The 18,310-nt window shown below is 29.4% G+C and overlaps 2 protein-coding genes across 4 annotated transcripts in view; both read right to left on the bottom strand.

Annotated features, from left to right (window-relative positions):
- Nucleotides 1–9,070, bottom strand: part of LOC116770506 (apoptosis-stimulating of p53 protein 2) — a 134,458-nt gene extending 125,388 nt beyond the window's left edge. The window contains exon 1 of the mRNA XM_032661991.2: nt 8,767–9,070. The gene's annotated coding sequence lies outside the window, so the exon portion shown is untranslated. The remainder of the gene's footprint in view (nt 1–8,766) is intronic.
- A 3,328-nt stretch (nt 9,071–12,398) lies between these two features.
- On the bottom strand, nt 12,399–18,196 carry LOC116770840 (inositol-tetrakisphosphate 1-kinase-like). 3 transcript variants are annotated; one of them, XM_061520961.1, is made up of 6 exons: nt 18,179–18,196; nt 17,300–17,532; nt 17,057–17,155; nt 16,811–16,908; nt 16,380–16,679; nt 12,399–16,307 (listed from the first exon to the last, which is right to left on the bottom strand). In XM_061520961.1, exons 2-6 carry the CDS (start codon nt 17,420–17,422, stop codon nt 15,842–15,844), a joined length of 1,086 nt encoding a protein of 361 aa, XP_061376945.1. In that variant the 5' UTR covers nt 17,423–17,532; nt 18,179–18,196; the 3' UTR covers nt 12,399–15,841. The 3 variants fall into 3 exon arrangements, with proteins under 3 accessions (XP_061376945.1, XP_032518358.2, XP_032518359.2); XM_032662467.2 differs by lacking the exon at nt 18,179–18,196 and having other exon boundaries at nt 17,300–18,015; XM_032662468.2 differs by lacking the exon at nt 18,179–18,196 and having other exon boundaries at nt 17,057–17,151; nt 17,300–17,413.
- Between the last annotated feature and the right edge of the window lie 114 nt (nt 18,197–18,310).

Raw genomic sequence — 18,310 nt, 5'->3', positions numbered from 1 at the left:
CCCGGTACAGATACTATAGACTTCAAACACCGTTTTGCTTTATGGCATTTGCTAGGCCATTACAAACTGGTTGGGTGTAATACTAATTGACCACATCGACGATCGTGACAATTATTCGTATGAGAACAGCAAAGTCGTCTTCGCCATATTTGTTCGTATGTTGCCACCGATGGTATGAACTTAAAGACTATTGACCAGAGCTTATTTATTAGAGAGCGGAACTGGCTAGCGTTATGAAACGAATCTTACTTAAATTCTAATACGATATTTTGTTGCTTGTTAGAAATCACAAAATAATCATTAGATCAGTCTAATAAATCTTTATGGAGATTTAGCTGTGATATGAAAATTTCAGAAATAAAGTTTCAATCCTACGATCTTGAATTTAGGATCTATCTTTTTGTCTAGTTTTTTACTTATAATCTGTATTTATAAGGACCCTGATAAGAGTTTTGTTAAAAATTTTAGAGAACTAAATTTACGCTTATTTCAAAATGAAGAGAATAGTGTGCTTGGAATATTATTTGAAACTTTTCAAACGTTTAACACAATGAGACACGATCTCTAGCAACAATAGAGGTGTCGCACTCATTAGATCGTGAGGGAGCTAATGAGACGATCCTATCTATACAGCCACTTTCACTACTGAGAGATTAATATTAAAGGAGGTTTTACATATTGTATTGACATATTATTGAAATATTTAGGCGCACTTTAACCTTAAATTCCATTACATAAGAAATACGTAATAAAAAGTTCATAGACACTATTATTTTATTTTTTATTTAATTCAATATTTTATTAAATAATATATAAAAAGGAATGTTACTTGACCGAGTTATGTTTACTTATATTTCATAAAAAAATATATATTTATTTTAATAGAAATATTTAATACTTATTATATTTTACATAAATCCATTTTATTTAGAATTGTATTAAGTTACACTTCTTAAATTATAATTAAATATCAAATTGTTATAATAATCATTTATAATCTGTCGGGACGTATTCGATCAAAACACAACAATAGGAATGTCAGATCATAGATCGTGATGATGGTACGGAGAAGTATTCTGAGTTATAGGTACTTTCACTTTTAAGGGATTACAATGAATATGAAAACAGATAGTGCTCTCGATAGACTATTAAGTCGACTTCATTCATAAAGGCATTAAATGTATATCATATATTAAAAAAGTTCGGCAATTGTCAATTAATCATGACACTACGAAAGAGATTGCATAAAAAAAAAAAATATTCCGTACTTAACCGATATCAAAAATATTACAATACCTTAATTTAATATAAAGTTATTAAAATTGGATACTAGAATTTTGTAACAACTACAACGTACAGTATATAAAACTTTGTTAATATATCTAAAAAAATGGGATAAAGTCGCGTTTCAGCTAGCTTTTCTCTATATACAATAAAAAAATCCCATTCCAAACTTTGTATAGAAAAAGTGTGTGCCCAATTAAGAATCATTTGATATATATGCATTTCCGCACTATACCGTAATAAGATGTTACAGGGTAATAAAAAATGGTTATTTATTGCAGTAGTTATATAAAAAATAAACAACTGTAACTAACAACGTGGGACGGTCTGTGTGTGAAGTGATCTATGCAAAATAGAACACATTTCCGTCTACGTACAATAAGTGGCCATATTTTAGTTCGTGGCTTCCCTAGAAAGCGATATCAGATTTTCTTACCATATTGGACTTATTTGATTCTTAGTTAAACTTTTATAATTAATTTACTTTCATAAATTCATGAAAGCAAGTTCTTAAATAAGTCTTAAATAAATAATAAACTTAAAATTAGAACATACCAGCTACATAATTGTATAAACTTTATTACGAATAAACGCGATATTGCCTTAGAAGTAAGTATTTAGTAAATGTGAAATTTCAAGAGAATTTATTATTATTCGTGTAAGGTGTATGGTATAAAATATAATAAATAAAATCGAAAAGGGAAAAAATATGTAGAACACAGACAATAATATTTAATTAAGAAAATAAAAAACATAATTGCTCTTTATATGAGTATGCCGTGATTATAAAATTAAGATTATTACGAAATAACAGAATGCGATCTGAACAATATGAGGTAAGATTCATATAAAATGCCATCATATTTTAATGCTAAAACGTTCAGGTAGAAAAATTAACAAACGTATTGAGACTGACCATCCTTTTCGAATTGGATTAAAATTTGCATTATAGAAATACAGTTATTCCACACGTTTATACTTATGGCCGATAAGTGTCATCACTTTGATGTTAACACAAGTTTATAGCCTAAAGTGTATCACGTTAAGGCTTATTATACATTCCCACGTGTAATTCACACGTATCAGCATACGTGCAATGTGCATTAGGCGTGTAGGTACAATTCAGAGCGAGTAGAAAGCAAGATAAACCCACACGACCCGATAGACTGCCAGAGCACTCACCTTTTACCCACTAACCCAGCACGTTAGAGCGTTCACACTGATTGTTTTAATTAACAATAACGTTAATAATAAAATATACATCAAATTAAAAACTAATAAAGCTATGAATAAATATTGCTAAAGCCTGTGTGAATACGACCTTACGGCTACAATTTCCGGCCCACCCAAATAGGACTTCCGAATGTAATTTAAATAATCCAAGACGATTAACCCTTGTCTGAGTATTGTGCTAGCCGTTCCTGCAATATATAGGGACATTATATGACGTATAAAAAACCAAGCTTATAACATATTGTTGTCTAGAATCGTGTCCACCGCAGATTTATGTGACAATGAGAGATATGCTGTTTATAGCAATATGTAGTAAACCTACCGCAAACCTTTTATAACAGACGGTTGTACAACATAAATATTTGTTTTATTAGTCACTTATTATCTTAAGCATCTTTGGAATCAACGTAAAGCGTGCCCTGGCCTTAATGAGTTAGAGCTGTATGAGCGTTTAAGATTAAAGTTACGTTATAAAATTATATTTTATTATAATAATTCGTTGCATATATGGCCGTGTGATTTAAGATTTATAGCTTCGAAATGCGGCCACATAGTGAAATTATTAATTTATATCTCAGCCTCGGGCTGCAGCGAACATCTTTATATATGGCATATTGCAGCAACGTCTCAATCGATACACAAACTTTTCCCTCCACTTTACAAATGTCAATGTCACTATAACAAATTATTGACTAAATTATGTTATGCCAAAATTGGAAACGATATCTGAAATTGAAAATCTATCGTAATAACTGAAGTTATAATTAATACTGGTAATCTAAAGTCGTTATTAGTTAATCATTATCTTATCATTGGGCAGACTTGTAAAGGATTTTTTTTAATGACAGATATATATAACAACGTGCCACAGAACAAGATGCAATAAATATTTATGAAAGTTATTATAAGATTTTTATAACTATTTTAATTACAATAGCAGGAAAACAATTAAAGAAATGGTATAAGCATTAATAAGACTCATGGATCAACAGGTTCTCACCGTCCACGCTCTCTAAGACATATTTAATAGGGATACTTCTTTTTGCAGATGTTTAAGTATAAGTACGGGTAGCAATGATGCATAAAGAACAGAACAGTCCCCATAAAATAGTATCGCAGGTGCACTTATTGCATTTATTTATTCCATATAAAAAAAAAACACTTCGTCTTTTACACAACACTATAAATTAGGACATATTTTATTTATTATATTTATTTATTTTCACACGCCAACAATTTTCGTAGAAACAGGAAATCGTTGTATATGATATATAAAAGTATATTACCAAAAAATACATATGTTCGTGTCGTTTTAGATAGTGAAAAAACATAAAAATATCGCACGAACTATCCAGATATCAAATAAAGTTAAATTTTAAATATTTTCTCGCAATTCGAAATGTAGGTTTAAACAACATGAAAAGGCACTGCCTTGATGAAATCTATAAGTGAAATTGATATAAACGAAATTAATAGTTACAGGAGATAAAGCATCATCTGATTATTTAAATTTAAATGAGTTCTGAATACTCTATACCTACATTAGAAGTATATTTTGGATGAAACTATTGAAAATACATACAATAATTATTAACTTAAAAATATTACAAGGTCTAAAATATAGAAAAGTATTCGTTGATGACATAGAAAATTAAATTCATGCACGAAATATCTCCGTTATTGTTATTATGAAAATTTGTAGAATTATAATAATTAGTCAATATTAGCAAATATATTGGTTGTTTCGAATTTTTTTTTCTTGGATCAAACCTTAAATGCTATTAAATTAAAAGTTTCTTTAATTCTTTAATTATACTGTGTATAAATAAATATGATATAATTCATAATAAGAATTCCTTTACTAAACATATTCAGCCTTACAAATTAAAACAGTCCATGAATTCTCTTTAAGATTTTAAGAACTATCTGACATATTTATCATAAGCATAAGATGATAAGCCACTTGCGACGACCGACAAAAGGTTTACATAAGGAGAGCTTTAAGACAAATAATAATTCTTAAAGTATAGATTATAGACAGTTAATAATGTATTTCATCAAACCTTACACGTATAGACAAAAAAAAATAGTGTCATGTTTACGTTTCAACTGTAGCATATTTTGAGAGGCGATGGTACGGAAGCAATGAGTTACTTGTATATAAAATTATAATAAATATCACGATGCAAACTACATCCCTTATGGGTATGCAGCGGTAGTTTATACATAATTCGCTTCTGTTTAAATGAGAAAGTTGAGGAAAAACATATTTCAACACTAATAAATAACCGAACAACAGCAATTATTCTTTACTTTACCCGCACTATAATCACAACGATGAACGTGATCTTTTCAAGTCTGCGTCAGATGATTCTGTAAATTGCCAGCATTAAAGGAAGACATGTACAACATCAAGGATTTATTATTTTGAAGTACAAAGTGCATCGCGTCTCATTACATTATCTGTCAAAATCACAAGCTACTTTCCTCCTTATATTTTAATACCAATAGACTGATTTGCTTTGAAGATAAAACGACCACATCATGCCATAATACTTGGTAACGGATATCAAAAGTTGTAATACTTTCTCGTATCATACTGAATTCACTTAAAGTCAATTTCTACGAAGTAATCGTAGTCGGTAAGTGAACATTTTCGGTCAGAATTATCGATATTTTTTATATGAAAATTATTTTAAAATAAGTAAAAAAATCGACCTACAAATTATATACAAAAGTTAAAAACATGCCAATATCGCTTAGTCATTTAACAATAGTCTGGGATGCGTCGGTATTGTAACATGGGATCACTTGTGCCAGTCGGTCTGTCATGAGATGAACAAATTGTCGGCATCCAGCAGCCTTGACCTGTCAGAGTAACAAAAGACCTCGCTGGAACGAGTTTTAGAAACGATTATCGTGTATGAGACCGTTGACAAATAAAAATTTATTTGTTAACGATTTCCACACGGCTTTTGGATAGTTAAAGTAAACGAAGCAATGTAAACAACCACACAGCTATCTACAGATAAAATCTGTTCGTAATGTACAAAACTATACAGCCAACGGCGATGTGTCACCAAAATAAAGCCTAAATAACCTAACAGTGCTACTAGAATGTCATACAAAATTCGTACCTTCCGTAATGTATTTGTTTAAGCAAATCGATTCGTCATTTCACAAACTCTACCAGCGAGTTTCGTAAATATTTGCTTGATTTTAAGTTCAACCTAAAAGGTGACTAAAAGGCTCTATCTCAGAGCACGAAAGATTAAGAAAACTAAAAAGTATCTTTATATTTTAAAAGATTAATACGATATATTTTTTAAAAATCCAAATATTATCGTGACAGTGACTAATGGAACAGACTATACTGTAATCAATAACATTAGTTATCAAAAAAATCTTTTGCAGATTAATAAAAAAAATAATTGAATTAAACAGGCGTGTAAGTATTTAATTTGGCAGCCATTATCGACATCCAAGACCAGTTAATACCGAATACATTATGTATGAGCTATTAATAAATACATTATTTATTATTAAGAGCGAAGAATGTTATTTATTTAACCATATATTTCTCCAGCATATAAATGGGCCTAGGGTATTTAGATTTTGTATCAAAACAGAAAACAATATTGACTCCGCTACCGTTTCATATAACCTCTAATTAAAAGCATGATGTGACAAGCTAAAAATTAATACAGACAACTTACTAAGTGCTAGCCAAAAGTTCATCGGTCTCAAAGCAAAAAACGTTGATACACGATCAACTAAACTGTCACGTGATTCATCAAAACGTCAATCAAACATTTGACATAATTTGCATACATTTTTTTTAAACAAACTTTGTTCAAGTCGCATAGTTATAATCCATAACCTGTGCTGTTGTCATTCTGTAGTGTAGTGGCATAAATCGGCAACAACAAATAAGGATGTTAGTTAGAATCCAGTCCAAAGAGGTCAGCATATGTCCAAGCACTTGAAGAAAAAGTGTAGAAAGAGCACCCACCGTGCGGAACGTCCGATCCTATTAGAGAAATGGCCGACAGTCAAACTAGTTTCACTTTACAGTTACGAGACAAGACGATTTGATTCCGCGATACCTAAACGAAGGTCGCGGGATCTCGAGCGGGACCAATTCGGAATTTGTAAACCAGATATCGACTTTGAATCTCAATGTTTATAGTTGTGACGTTATTTAAATCATTGCAATGTCAATACTATATGTTATAGCGAACATAATACTACTAGATTATGATATGCTAGGTACAGTAAATAAATCGCTTCAAGATGCATATACCAACAATACACTACTATTCGATGTCTGGTAAAGATAACATGTTGTTCCAATAAAAAAGCCATCATATAAACACATCGATTCAGATTTTATGATCTAGAAAGTTTTACATAATTATCATGTCACATTTCAAAAATATATCGTGGTGTGATAAAATCTACTAACAGAACATTTATTTTACAGCTTACTGCGCAATAAGAATATGATAAAAGTATCAATGGTCTATGGATATAAAATAAACAAACTGAAATGAAACTGTGAGATATATATTAAACAATGTTATATAAAATCATAAAAATTTATAGCGTAGTTTTATTTACGATGCTATTTACATATCTATAGTGTCATTCGTATTCCCTGAATCTGTTTCAAACTTATAAAAAATGTTATCATCAAATTAACTAAGTATGTCAATTCGATGGTAGGGAATACGAAAGGTTTCTGTAACAAGAGTTTTTTTAGGTATTGTCTAGATTGAGGACGTTTATAGTTTGTAAATAACAAAATCCATTTAGAAAAAAAAAATTCCTATCTCTAAAAGACATTTAATTCTATAAGATGGATGGAAAACTGTAGGTATTTTATTATGTAATAGTTTCTATCTAGTTTATAATAATATTTCTTTTTGAGTTTACGTTTCGAAATTATGAAAGACTTCATGACATTAAGAAACAAGAAATAAAGCTTTGATAGTCGACTGAATAAAATATAAATAAATATTTTTATTTGACCTTGTTTGATTTTGGAATTACTTTTCATAAGTTATATTAGGTATATTTTATTTTTTACTTTATATGAATCCTGACTTTTTACTTTAGATTAATAACCCCTTATAAACCTCATAACAGTAAGCACGAATAAACGAATATATAACTATAATTTAAACGATATTTACTCTTATAGGTCCTAATATGTAATGCAATTTATTCACAGTCTTTTACATCTGATACATTTAATTGCAGTGTAATTAGTTATCACAGCATAGTCTCAGTTGGAATCGTCACGCTACATGCGGAGCGTTAACAGTTTTTTCATTCATAAATCTAATCTTATTATAGTATTAACCTAGCTTATTGAATGAGAAACGGGAACATTTCGTATGTGAAGATATAAACCTAGAATAAACATACTGGTCGATTTATTGAGTAAAAGATTAAATTCTTTTTTCAAAAACCATGCACAATTTTCGAATTAAGTCATAATTCTTGGTTTAAACTTCCATATAAACATTCAATTTCGATATGACAGCCGATTTGCGTCGGTTGCGGCCGTCAAAGATGCAACGCGGATATAAACGGCTGTGAAAATAATTCAAGGACGGATATGAACGGTCATTTAAAAAGTTCCGTTATCATCATAAACAAGTAAAAACACTGTCCGGTTATGTCTTGTTTGCAATTATGTATTTTCCTATAGAACGTTAATATGGTAATCAGTAATTGATGTACATTTAACCAACTATAGTTAGATTTCTCGTTTATAGGTTAACCCAAATTCACTGTAAAAAATAAAAGGTTTTATCCTCTATTTGATACCATAAAAATGACCTAAGTAAAATTTATTTAAGAAAATGCAAAGCTTGAAAAATATAGTTTTTTTTTTTTTGTAGATAAATTTCGATAATCCTAGTAAGGTAATGAACACTTTATGCCCTTTCTTTTAACGCAGTTATTTTAACATTACAAGAAACTGTTATGAGATAAGTAAACATTCGTTTTTAAAGTTATTATATGTTAATAATAAACCTACTAACCCTCTCATTGTCCCCGGTCTAATAAAGCTAATTACGTTTGCATATATAATCAAACATGGTACATTAATAATGCCGTTAGTGCTGCTGTTACCTCATCTACTTACACTAGGTTTATCATATTTAATATTTCATGAAGATATATTTAGTTCGTGTAATATTTTAGAATCTAGTCGTAACCTTAAATTTTGATACTAACCTGTTCAGGCAGTAATTACAACGAAAAATCCAATTAACACAATACTACGCACACAGACATCTTTCTTTCGTACACAGCACCAGAAAATTAACAATTAAAACACGGCGCATGATTGTCACAAATACACCGTACACGTTACATATAATTTAACATGAGATTTTTTATATTATTTGGCTGGAAGTTAAATGACATAAGAATATAAATCTTCACTATATAGGTTCATTTGATATTTAAATTTCGAACGTTTATCGCGCGAAAATGGACGTTAGCGAGCGATGTGCGCGCGCGGCTCACGTGCATGTGCCGCATGTGCCGACAGCTGACTGAATCGCAATTCGGAACAACGCAACAACAATTACAAGGCTCAAATTTTTCTATCTCATCATCCACCGTTAGTCAGTTAGTCAGTTTATCTCGTTAACGATATTAACAATGTAGATATAACTTCCTGCGTTTTGAGTCCGCATCACCACGGAAGTAGTATACCATAATGCATAATAAATTGTACAGATTTACTTCTGGCTGCAACTAGATGTGATTTATGCACGGAACTGTGTCGAATTAACAATTACAGCGTCTATAGTAATGTCGGCTAGACGCTCGTTGTGAGCCGCTTGTAAAATCAAATTATTACATATTTTATAATAAACTAATTTATTATAGTCATTTATTATGAATAATTATGTGTAGACACAAGATAACTTACTATTTTGTAATAGTGAAGTAACTATTGTTGCATGTCTTATTGAATTCCTATGTATCATAGAGTATCATTAATAACTTTTATATAATAACGAATTTGTTATTAAAAGGCTAAGTTATTATTTCTCTTTATAATTTTATCTATGGTTATAATGTTGAGAGAAGGAATTTTTTGTAGTAATCACGATTAGTTTGCAAAGGCACTATTTAGTCGTCAAGAAGTTGAACTACTGAAAAGATACATTACAACTTTTTTTAAATATAAAAAGATTTATGTGGAAATGATAAGCTCAATAACTATTCGTCATTCATTAGATTTTTAATAGATTTTAATGTTTATAATAATGCTCATTAGATTTAAATGTTTAAATATAATGTATAATTTAATAAACTTATCTGTGAAGTCGTAAATCAGTCTCGTTTTGACTATTGCTTTATGCCTTATGGAATGACAAAATTACGAAGCAAACATGAATCACAGTTGCAGTAAACATACAATATTATTTTAAAAGCAATCTTTATTTTTTATCGAGTTTAATGTTAATATGAAATAAAATGTTTCATTAAAATTATTTAGTTCAGGACACTTACATTTTTTATTCGCTATAAAATTCAAATATGTAATTGTTAAATGTAATTAAGTTAGAGTGAAAAATAGGTATAATTAAGATATACCTGAAATTCGTATTTCAAAGAAAATAAAAAAAAATACACGTCAATACAAATTTAGTTTCTTATAAATGACAAAGTTTATGGGAATGGAATAAAATATTAATCGATGCATTCATTGTTTAATACATTTAGGCCACCGTGCTGGTTCCTACTGCTTACACAATAAGAAGAATATATAATATGATTTACTTAAAATAACTAATAAAACGTCTTCAATAACATGTGACTTATTGCATTTTTCAAGATATTTAAGCAAACATGAGGATGAAACTATGAAAATATATTGCTAAATGGCAGAAATTACACGACAGAACTCTTTTCAAGCGAGTTTAAAGTTTAAGTGTATGAAGCCTTCCATCAATGGTATTTTTAAGGCTTACGTCAAAAATAACCTTGTTAGCTGACCTCTCTTCAATGGTGCGTCCCCACCATGATATTTACATCACACAAATGCGCAGGCTGTAAAATAAAACAACATTTTTTGCAATTATTGAATTACAACGAGCGCATATATTAATATACTTCAGGCCATCTCGTCTTACAGAAGTTCATATTGCAATAAAAATAACAGAACACCACTAATTGGGTCACATATCAGCTATCGCACTTAATATTCGTATCATAAAAGTGTAATTGATCGCTGACGATAGATAAAAATTTATGACAATATTATTACGGTTTTTTGCAAAAAAAAAATAGAAAAAAAGAAGATGTATTTTATTTTTATTTGTTAATTTACTGGTTATTTCACAGACTAAATTAGGTGTGTAACCATTTATCACACAGAACGACTAGTTTAAACATAGGTACGTTAATACAACGAAAATGAATTGTTATTCGTATCACATGTAAAAGCAAAAAAAAAACGTTGCATTTTATAATAGCATAGTCAGTGTATTCGAGCTATCAAAATAAATCTAACAATGTACAAATTAACAAATGAGATTAACCCGTTTGCTAGTTAGTTGCGGACTTTGAAACACGCTCATCAACGTATTTACATACGAGTCAATAACACAATCCTCCTTTTTTAGCTTCGTTGCAGTCAGGTAAAAATGAATAGGTTAAATCTTTAAAAAATCACTTCAAGTTCCTTGATATGAATATTAAATATGAAAATACATAATTAAATTATTTTATTGAAAAAAACTTAAGATGTCTCAACATATGTTTTGTGATGATTAATATAATCCAGAGTTGTTGTAATATTAATAAAATTAATATACATACTTTTACACAAAATTATCAATGTTCATAAAAAAATAAATCCAATATATATATGAGTTAAATATAGAGACAATTTGAACCGTCCTTTTTTTAAATTGGTTAATTATGTTTTATTAACCAATATATCGGTATGCCGGAACAGAAAGGTGGACTGACATCTCGTTTTATTCTTATAGAACAAGATTGTGTTACAAAAACATGTTTCAACAGAATGGATTATTTCTGTATCTATAATACATAACATTAACATACTAACATATAATACGTTTCCTAATTTTTTATAAAATATTATATATTTTTACCCAAAAAAAATAAAATAATACCTTAAATATTTCAATTAAAAGTTATATTAGTATTAGCCACATCAAAATTAGGGATTAAAGTATTTATACTGTGAGCGTCATTTTGTTATTCTAACGTTGTAACGCTTCGTGGTAACAATTATCCTCACAATATAGGCTTATTCATATCATTTTACAATGTTGTGACTTGTGCTATATAAAATTTGTTTATTAATCTGTTTTTTTTTTTTATAAAAATAGATATGATGAAATCTTCGACACAAGCAGGATTGGAACTGCATTGTCTGGAATATCCTATTCCAATCGCTTTGTCAATTAAGCTAAAGTGCCCATTTCATATCGTGCTTAAAGCATTCGATATATTCATCCTTCATATCACTTACTTTCCTTTTTAATTGATTTTAATTAAAAAATCTCTGAGCATATAAAAATACAGCCTGAATGCGATGTTCCGTGTACAAAAACCTAACAATAATTCAAATAAATCATTAAATATGCAGGTGTTAATCAACATTACCATCGATTTATATCTTTCCTCGCAACAACACGTAGACCTCATTTTAAAATTAATTAAAATTAGAAATGAGATTTGTCAAGAAATTCGCGACAGTAAACAAGGCAACATTATGTCATTATCTGTCAAAGATGGCCGTCACCCTTCCAAACTTATCGTCTGCTATGAGGTTTATTTCGTAATAACTATTGTCCATACGTATTAAATAACATGTATTTGATTCAATGATTGTCGTTTAATTTAATATTCATTACTCATAACATCACCAAAATAAATTATTTTATGTAATACTCACAAATTAGGTAACCTTAAATATACACAATATCATTATATCAATACTGTATAGGTACAGTTTACAAACACAATAATCGATACAATTAACAATTAAACCCATATTAATTGAAATTTCAATGACATTTAGCAAACAATAGAACACTGTCGACTTGGTTTAAGAAATTAATCAAAGTTTATTACTTATTGAGTGAAAATTATTTACGTTAAATAACAAATGGTCACAACTTGATAGACAATACAATTGCTTTATGAAATGCCTTTATTTCGAATATAACATTTCAAGTTACCGACAATTGAGTACGTAGGTATAAGGTAACCGAGTGTAGACATAACATTGTGAAAAGTCAAAACACCCACCTACTTACTGACTCTCCTTGAGACAATAACATTTCGTCCTGCCCTAAACACTAATATAAGGGTCTATAAAAACTTATATTTGTTTCTCATGACCTTGGTTTTCGGTTTTAAGTGTATTTTATAAAAATGTACTTGTAATTGTGAGGTAAACATAGTTGACATAGTATTTCGTGGAAACAAAAAAATACGATAAGTATCGTTACATTACACGAAGGAATAAAATAAATAGCACAATACATTTCTCCTAATAGGAACAGATATATTTTCACATAAAGCTATCTATTGATGTAACGAAATGCTTTGATCCATTTTTAGTTGAGAAATTTACACACCCCTCTTCTACAATCTGCTATGGAAAACTAACTAAATAATAAATATTATCCGAAAATCCTAAGAAACAAACAAAACCGTATATTTTATCAGAAGATTATCTTCCAATGTACATATTTTATTTTAAAATACATTTGATAATGACTAGTTATTTCTAAATAATTGAATTGTTATCGTCATCAAACATTATTATTACATAATCTACTCGTATGTATTATATAATAAAAACTTTGCTAACTAAAAATATTTAAATTGCAAGATTAGATTGTTTAAATTTTATCGTTTACACGTTTTAAGAATTAAAAAGTCATAAGTGATTATGTACATTGAAATAAATATTTAATTAAAATTTATATAAAAAAAATCGTTGTGCATTACTGGACTTTGCAGCATGTTTTTTTGTGGCGCCTTAGTATTATGAAACTAAAATACTTAAAAAACATTCAATAGAACTCATTACTAAACATATTAATCATCGAGGCACATGGGAATTATCTTCGGCTCTAAAGATAAACACACTATCCACAAAAAAAAATTCTTAACAACGGCGAAGCAGTTTATAAGATTTGAGAAAAATTAAGAGTGACGTGCGTAACTCAGATAGTTCGTAACTAACGTCTCTAATTGTTCAGTATACTAATATTATTGTTTAAAGCTGTCTAAAATGAAATAAGATTTGCCACGACTAACTTGTTGCGATTAGACATATGAAATGGAAGGACACCAAACAAATAATATGTACCAAACAGATAAAATATAATAAAGCATCGAGTAAAATATTCTAATCATTTGGTAATTTTCGTGAAAAATATCAACAGATTTTAAAATATAAACTGATAACATAGGCAATAAAGTCGGAAATTTAAAAAAAAAATTAAAAAAATAAAATTTTTGTTTTAAATTCAGTGGACAGAGACATTGTATAAAATACATCTTCAAAATGTAATCTTGTTGGTTGAATAAATGAATGAAGGTCGGCATAGATGAAGGATACAAGTTATAGGCAGAACTTGAATGTTTGAGAGCTCCTAGAAACGTTTTTTACATTTTCTACTTGTAATTAGTTCTACATTTCCATGTAGAGATCTGCCACGAGGATACATAAATAGCAACTTAGCAAGCACTGAGATCGATCTTAACCTAGAACTAGTAACTTTGTAATGGTGCTGAGATAAACAGCAGTCCTGAAATATTTTACTACACCGTATCGGGGTAGATAACTAAATCACGTCTTATAGCACATCAAATCGATGTTGCTGTTGCAAAACCACTGTCAGTCGCACTGTAGGTATAAAAAAGAACTACCTATGCTATTCTAGCTGTCATGAGCACAGCTACTTAAATAAGAAATAGAATAATATCAAAACGATCTAAAACAAAACTACCTCAATAATTTTAGACCCAAGCTTTCTGTCTTATATTACAGTATTGTAAAATTAATAGTTTCTAAATTGAATAGAAATGTAATATAAACTTTAACAGTTAGTAAAGCGGACACACATAGTTTCCATCGACGAATACCTTCGACCAATCCCCAAGATTATCTAAGCTGACGATAATGCAAATCCAGATTTTTAACGGGAGTGCAATGAAGATTATGTCAAAAGTGTTGATTATGCTTATATCACGGTCGAAGAGGTAAGGCCAGGCAAGAGGCGTCTTTAAGACGTCTTATTAGACCATGACGACAAAATAACAATCGAGAACACAGACATGAATACCCCCATGACACTCAATTACAACACAAACACACACCGCCTTCGCCGGCGAAGACGAGGTCACGGTTCATACACGTCGCTCCGGCGTTCTGGTGTCGGGGGGCGTCATGCAGTCCAATCATCCGATGCCACCCTCCCCCCTCTTCAACGACATCCCAAGTAGAGTCCAGACTCTTAAAGGGACACATTTTTGACGGGAGTACCGCCCCAGGGTCTTCAGGCCCGAATTTATCGGGTAGGTCCAGGACAAAGCCATTAGGGCTAACAGCAACAGACAAGCCGAAACCAAAAAGGTTGTAATCATTTCTCGAAACAAGATCTCAAGTAGAATCTATTAAGTTACTGTTAAAACTAGCACCATAAATAAACTTTTCTTAGGCGAATTTTAGTATCCATAATGATATACAGCCAAAAATACTGCTATCACTTGACAATGGGAAAAACAACTCCCAAAAGAATATTGGCGTTCTCTTCTAGCTATGAATCTCGTTAAGAGAACTTTGGACAAGATTTTAATAAGTTGCTAAACAGAGCAAGCAAGAGTATTTAATTAATATAAAAAATTTATTCCAGTGTCTAATAAGACAAAAATGTTCAAAATCGCATCAAAAATGTTACGTAACAAAAACACAACAGTAACTGTTAATGTAGTTTATGTAAGTAATCTCAAATAGTTACTTTATCATATAAATTAAATTATAATGGACCTTAAAATTACATAAATAAGGTAAAAAAATATATACTAATTACATGACAATATAAATGATAATACATTTTCAAATTAAAGTTTTGAAAGGAATGTAAATTAGTAAAAAAAAAATACTTGCTATATAATTGTTTTAAAAGCAACCATAAGATACATTTTTTTAAAGCTTTGCATTACAATATGTTCTAAATACTTAAATTTTGATATTACAAAAATTATCAACTTCCGAAATATAAAATCAAAAAGTTTATAATTAATTAATATTCATTCCTATAACACTGTAACTAGCATGGCTATCACCAATATTTACAAGACCATTCAGCGTGTGATCTTCGACAATGTCGTCAGATATATCCATATTACCACTTCTACTTACTGTATCTTCAATAGATTCTATTAAAAGTTCAAAAAAATTTGGAAAACTATCATAACTGGGAAATACATTGATATCAATAACAGCATGGTTTCCCGACACATTATCTATCACTACATCAAAACCAACTAATACAAGACCAATCTTTCTTCTAAGAATCCTTATAATTGTCCTGATTTTGTCTTCATCAAGTGTCATTGTAATATCAGACTTATCGTGTGGGTCCAATATTGAAAGCGTTGAATTGCTATCAGCTTTGCAAACTTCACCAGTACTATAATATATTGGATCCAAGTTTTCAGAAGCATTAAAGTTTTTAAGGCTTGGTCTCTCAGAAATGTGATACCTAAAATCAATACACAATGTTATTAATATTTTAAATTTATAATTTACCACACATGATATATATATAACTTACTTATTTCCTATAACAAAAACTTTATGTAGGACAGCATTGTGGTTAACAAAATTTTGAACTACACAGGGCGCTTTACATACATTGAGGCCTCTTTCATTAAATATCAACACCATTTCATGTGCCAATTTAGAGCCATGAGCTACTGTCGGCTTACAAATAACTGGGAACTTTACACCTCTACTTCTCATTATTTCTACATTTTGTTCTATATCACTAGTTTTAAATTCAGCAAAAGCTGGGGTAAAAATGCCATGGTTTTGGAATGATAGCTCATCTTGCAAAATTGTATAATAACAGTATCTGAAATAGATTTTTTGTAGTTATAGACATTGAAAATATTTTTATGACCATAAAAAATATTGCAAACAGTTTATCAAAAAGTTTTTTTATTAGAAACTATAATTACTTGTATAATAATATATTTATATAACCTGTTCAAGAGAAGGCGCACATTATTTAGAGGATCAATAACAGTGATGTGTGGATGATTGGATAAATACTGCTCCACCCTTCCTATGATAATGGATGCCTGAAAAATATCATGTATACAGTTAAATACACTACCCAAAAAGCCATTTATAGCAGAATATCTTTTTCTTCTTAAGTTTCAAGGATAAGTTTCATGAAAAAAGTTAAAAAAACTATATCAAAGAAAAACAAATACAACAATAGTTTACCTTAACATCACCTTGATCAGCGGCTGCAATAACATCCGTTAATTTATGAAGAAATATATCCATTCTACCTTGATCTTCGAAAGGAATATCCAAATCTAACTGCAAAACATTTTTTTGGATGACATTTATAAAATCATTGATGATTTTACTACTAGTGAATTAAAATTTGATACAATTACTGAATTAAACTATGATACAACTATATTACTTTCATAGTTTTACATTATATTTGTCCTACCCTACCTTAACTATATTGTATCCATGTGCATTACATGTTTTTATTAACTCCTTCCAATTAAGTTTGTGACTTTTCTTATCGGATATCCATATTCCAATATTTTTTCCGGTACTTGAACTGTCACCCATTTTATTTCTTGTGTGATTCACTCTTCAATAAACCCGTCTGATAGGATTTTATATTGTAATTATTTACAAATACTATTCTTATAAGAAAATCTAATCGGACTTAAACTTATCTGCAAATAGTTTTCCAAGTAAATTAAAATGCCGAAACATTGTAAGTCTTATTTATTTTGATCCAAACGAGGTCACAGATTGACGTCAGTAAAATCAGTAGTGATATTAATTATTAATATCTTATTTATAATTTTTTTATAATGTAAGTAAATAATTTTAAAAGTATAGTTGTTGTTGCTTTGATGTAGGACATGCTACAAGAGTTAACAACACACACGATGATATGCACTGTCAATTTCAATTTGTCATAATTCAAATTAAATTCAAAATAATAACCCTACTACATTACTATCCGTCTATTCGCTACTTAATGAATTAATTTATGTGCTAATGTAGAAATATGATCAAATAGCACATAAATAGTTATAATTGCAGAGTATTTAAACTTTATCCACACAAAAAATTGTTATCGCTTGATTGGAAATAGGATCACTACATACCAACATTTTTATAGTTAATAGTATTTAAAACACTACTGTGTCGTATATAGCAAACGATACTAATATCAATTGGTTTCATGTCAGTACTAACTAGTAAAATAAAAGAATTACACTGTGTTTGGAAAAAAACAGTGTAATTCTTTTATTAAAATAAAATTACGATTTTAACTATACTTTTTTGATTTAATAATGCTATATTACTTACTTTTCCAATAACAACCATAACCATGTAAATATTTCTGTCTATAAAAATAAAAATAAAAATTATATACTACCTCCCACTAAAAAAATATCAGTCATATAGTTTTTAGAAACGTTGTAATATGTCTATGATTTA

The sequence above is a fragment of the Danaus plexippus genome, chromosome 7 (genome assembly GCF_018135715.1).
Source record: "Danaus plexippus chromosome 7, MEX_DaPlex, whole genome shotgun sequence".
Taxonomy (NCBI): Eukaryota; Metazoa; Arthropoda; class Insecta; order Lepidoptera; family Nymphalidae; genus Danaus; species Danaus plexippus.
Note: the sequence above shows the minus strand (reverse complement) of the source record. Positions and strands in the feature narration are given on the sequence as shown.